The following is a 5,169-nucleotide window of genomic DNA, read 5'->3' as shown; positions in this document are numbered from 1 at the left end:
TTGTGTTTTATTAGGAGATGCACAACAGTTCTTCTGTGGCTTTATAGGTAATATTTTCACTTACACAATTTAGCAAAATCAGACAATATTGTGTCTAATATAAACCACAATATTAACTTCTTATTATTGAATTGTTGTAAATAAATACCACATTTGGAACTGGTCAGTGCTCACAAGAAATGCTGGGAAATCACTTCATGTAGCCCCAAGAGTGATTACTGATAAACTGTCTAGAAAAAAAAAAAAATCACCCACTGACTTTCAAAGCTGCTAACGACTTTCTACTTCGAGGACCTTGATAGAAATGTAGCGGAGTGAAAAGTACAATATTTGTCTTTCAAATGTAGTGAAGTTAAAGTCATAAGTTTCCAGAAAAAATTATACTCAAGTAAAGTACCGATACTCAAAAAGTGTACTTAAGTACAATACTCAAGAAAATGTACTTAGTTACTGTCCACCTCTGCTGATAATACGCTTCTTTGGTTTTCATCTTATTTAAGTGACAGGAAGCAGTAGGTTCAGATTAAGAATGCTCAATCAGAGCATGTTACAGGTGTTCCACAGGGGTCAGTGTTGGGTCGGCTTTTATTTATTATTTGTATGCTACCCCATTTTTTTTGCATGTATAGCATTACCTTCCATTTTTACGTTGGGTCTAGATCCGTTTTATCCTAAACTCAATCTTTCATCCTGCTTATCGATAATTCCCCAGTTAGTACTTCCACCCAGGTGTAAAGTTTTCATGTTATATTTGATGATTTGCTTTCTTTTGGTTCCCATATTAATAATATTTCATGTACTGAATTTTTGCATTTACGTAACATTGCCCGACTCCGTCCATCACTTTCTCAGTATAGCACTGAAGTTCTTATTCATGCTTTGGTTACATCACAGATGTGATTATTGTTATTCTTTTATTTGGTCTTCCTGATAAACAACTTCATTGATTGCAGTTAATTCAGTACGCAGCTGCTAGGATTGTTACCTACTCACGTACCTCTGATCACATAACTCCCATTCTTTTCCAACTGCATTGACTTCCTGTTTGTTATTTACGGTCAAATTTACTGTCATTAAAAACTAGTTTTACCAAAAACCTACCATTTTATGAAAAATCTAAATATTATTTCTAACACAAAAAAATGTTGCTAAATATGTTTCCATTTTGTATTATTAGTGGTGGGGCCAGTAAAAATCTGAACTACTGGTCTGTTCAGCCCTGCAAGACTTGATTGTTTTTTCTAATTTGGAAAAAAAATTACACCTCACATATCCTTGCAACTAATGTGAATGTTTCCTCACTCCGTATATAAGGTGAATCACCTATGTGAGAGAAAGGCAACCATGCCTGTATTACACTGAAGCAAATTCACAGCATTTGTCAGCATTGGTTATCTCTAAACTAACAAGTGATTTTATTGGGGTTTTGTGCAAGATTTATTACTATTTTTATTTTTACAATTATTTTATTTTTGAACCTTATTGATTATTTTTCTTATTCACTGTGGGCTATAAGATAAAATTATCTGTAAACTGCTTTGAACAGTATTTTTTGTGAATAGTACTGTAAAAATCCATTTGAATTGAAGTGTAAATGCTTGTTTTCAGATGTGTGTGTCTACTGTTATTCTAATAGTAAGCAGAAAAAGATATGCTCATTTACTTAATACAAACTAAATACTTTCCACATATTTTAATGATTTTTTTTATTCTAGTGAATAACAAAATAGGTGATATTATCTAGATTTTAAAGTAAAAAAAAATCAGTCTTTTTCATTTTTGGTTTTGTCCAGACATTTCCAAAACCGTAGTTCTTTACTGCTTTAAATGAGTTTGTAGGTATGTCCTTTCTTTGAGTCTTCTGATTTGCCTTAATTAGGCATTTTAGGAAAATAAATTTGTTTGTTTCTGTAATGACTGAAGGTCCTAACATGTCAAGGTCACTCTCAATGTTAGAGCGGTCCTGGTTTTCATTGGTCTGCTCGCACCAGAAATTTGTGAAAAGGTGTGGTAACAAGTCAGCAATATCCTGAAATAAATGGGGAAGACCACATTTATTCAGAATTCTGCTGCAGTGGAGATCATCCAGATCGACATGAAGGCTTCAGTCACTGTGCTGCTTTTTTTGAGCCTCTTTGAGCTGAATGTCAGCGTCTACAGATATCATATTTTCGTGAACGAGACTTTGTCATGGCAAGAGGCACAGCAGCGCTGCAGAAAGCACTTTGACGACCTGTCCACTGTCAGAAGTAAAGATTTAAAGGATTTATCTTACAATTCTCTAATTAAACAGAACCATTTTTGGATTGGTGTTCAGAGAGACAGTGCAGACAATGACAAATGGATATGGTCAGAAGGTGGAGAAGCAACAATTACATTTTGGGAGGATGGACAACCTAATAATTATCATCAAAAATGTGGTGCTGTCTCTAAATACACATTTCAACTGAATGACAAAACCTGCAATGACAGTCTACAATTTTATTGTATGAAGGTCTATGAGCTGATTGTGGTGCATCAAAAAAGCACATGGGAAGAGGCCTTGGAATACTGCAGACAAAACTACATTGACCTGGCCATAATAAACTCGGAAGATATTATGGAAGAAGCAAAGATTAACAGCACAGTAGCCGATACAGATGAAGTGTGGACTGGCCTGCGCTTTCTAGCTGGTCGTTGGTTTTGGGTAAATGGAGCCGGTCTTGGATATAATGTCTGGTCTTCAAATGGAGAGCTCCAGTGCCCTGCCATGAACCAGCGCTGTGGGGTTTATGATAGAACAAAGGGGGTTTGTAAACCCACAGACTGTGACCGGAGACTCAACTTTCTCTGTGTCAAGGAGAAATACGAAGATTGACTTGATTCATTTTAGGAGGTCAGTAGATGTGACACTATAGGAGGAGTTCCTTGAAGTGTCATTTTCAGAAACTTTCATTGCTTTGCTTTTAATGGCTGAACATGAAAATGAAATCAAACTCAGTGACGTACTGTTTTCTTAAAACTATAGCCAACTTTAGCCAGACAGAAAGTACTGTAGCTTATGATATTCATGTAAAATGCATGCCAATATGCAAGTGTGTCCATAAGTGGTGCGCAGCTGCGTATACGCGACCCAAATAAATAAAAAAATGTTCCGGGTAAATAACCTGTCAATTGCGTACTGATATGGTTGACAGCTGTTAGTGAACAATCACTTTTTTAGATTAACTAACTGTAATACTTTTTAAAATTTCCATTCGAACTGATAGCATAAATATAGGCTTTGCGCTACCAGTTTCAGCACAAAATGCAAAACTGTGACATTTCATTCAGTGACATATTTCACTCGGCTAAAACAGACAACGCATACACTTACTTATTGGCAACCCGTCAAAATAAAAAAAATTATGTTTGAAAATGTTAAAAATCCATATTTAAAAAAATTTAATGTAAATATTAGCAATTAATTTTTAAAGTGTACTATAAAATAATTATTTTTTTATTTAATACTTTTTATTTTAAAATATAATGGTATTATCACACTTTATTATTTTGTTTATATTTTTAAAAACTAAATAAAGTGCAATAATACTATTATGATTTATTTCATTTTTTCTACTTCTATTTTACTTCTATCAGTATGAGCACCAAACCAAATCTCCAGGTGCTCTAATGAGAACCAGTCCAAAAAAATTGTTCACCCTAACCAATATTTTCACGCGTAATATATCCTTTTTAGCAACAGTCTTGTAACTGATATTTTCAATTAGTACATTTCTAAACTTATTTGTGAAAGAAAAAAAATATTTTTTAATATATACTATTATACCATGTTATATCTGATTTATCTTCTTTTGGAATCATTTAATTGGTGGCAGCATTGGAGAGCATCTAGAAGTTCTGACACCACATAATTGCTTTCTTGGAGTGAATTTTATTTTAAAATGTATTAATAATGACAATAATAATTTCATTATTTTATAGATTGTGTTGAACAATGTTTTTAAGCTGTGTGCTGGTTTTAGTAATAAGCAAAAAAAAATTTTTATATAAATTAACAAAGGCAAGATATTCTATTTGATCTTGGTTTTCTTGCAGGCATACCTAAGAGTGCCTAAAGTCCAGAAACACTGTTAATGTTGATAAACATAATGCTGAGTGTGGTAGACTATCAATAATGTATCCAATCTATGTAGTTCACTTTAAGATAGACAGATGTTTTAAGGCTGGCTAAATTTTTTTTTTTTTACTGCAAATATTTGTAAAATAACTTATGCAAATGAATACTTACAGTAATATTATTAATCAAAATATGGCATGTGTATGTTGTTCGAAGTTGTGTAGCCTGTGCTTAAACACAATGAAAAAGAAAATCACAGAAGATTGTTGACTAGGTGGTACTTAGATATTCACATTTGATCAGAAGTAGTTCTTGAAAATGATTTTGATGGTTAAAAAAAGCAGAAATGTGAAGTTTGTATTTTTGATGCATATGCATTTTTTTTATAAAAAGAAAGCGATACCATGTTTACCGTTTTTCACATTTGCTAAGACACTAAACTCCATTTTCTGTACCAAATTCTCAATACCCTAAACCAATGTCAAATAAATCACTCTTTCAGCAAAACTTTAAACAAGTTCAGGCATTTTAGATACTGTTTGCAGATCTTATGCAAAACTCTAAACGCATTCTCACTCATTACAACGCAGCTTGCACGGTGATAAACTTGTGATACAAAACCCTAAACACAAGAAAGCAAAAGTCAAGCACAACTGCAACACAGTTGTCATCGTTTACACACAATAATTCAAAACTGTTCACACTTGTTTCTAAATTTGTGAATGTACAAAATAAAGTTCAAAGTGCACAGATGGCATGGGTGCGTCCATCAATCTGAGAGGTACGGAAGAGTGCGTATACGAGGTGGAGGAAGAGGAGGTCGAGGAAGAGCAAGAACAAGAACAGTCATTTCAGAGCTACTGTGATAGACCATGTTCTTGTGCATGCGATGACAGAGGCAGGACAAAAGAGTTCAACTTAATTTGAGCAGATTCTCTGTGCTGGCCACCATACTCAGTTGGAAAGTTCAAAAGAAAAGTGGAAGAGAATCTTGTGTAGAATTGCAAGACTACCATATTAGAGTGGAACTGGCCTGTGGTGACATAAACGTGCTGTCTTGTCAAGGCTGG

The 5,169-nt window shown here is 33.9% G+C and overlaps 1 protein-coding gene across 1 annotated transcript; it reads left to right on the top strand.

Annotated features, from left to right (window-relative positions):
* The first annotated feature begins 1,841 nt into the window (after window positions 1-1,841).
* On the top strand, window positions 1,842-2,919 carry LOC107558409 (lymphocyte antigen 75-like). The gene has a single exon (XM_016242073.1). The coding sequence runs from the start codon at window positions 2,039-2,041 to the stop codon at window positions 2,855-2,857; it is 819 nt and encodes a 272-aa protein (XP_016097559.1). The 5' UTR covers window positions 1,842-2,038; the 3' UTR covers window positions 2,858-2,919.
* Window positions 2,920-5,169: the final 2,250 nt, after the last annotated feature.

This window comes from Sinocyclocheilus grahami, unplaced genomic scaffold, assembly GCF_001515645.1.
Source record: "Sinocyclocheilus grahami isolate Dianchi unplaced genomic scaffold, SAMN03320097.WGS_v1.1 scaffold645.1, whole genome shotgun sequence".
Taxonomy (NCBI): domain Eukaryota; kingdom Metazoa; phylum Chordata; class Actinopteri; order Cypriniformes; family Cyprinidae; genus Sinocyclocheilus; species Sinocyclocheilus grahami.
Note: the sequence above shows the minus strand (reverse complement) of the source record. Positions and strands in the feature narration are given on the sequence as shown.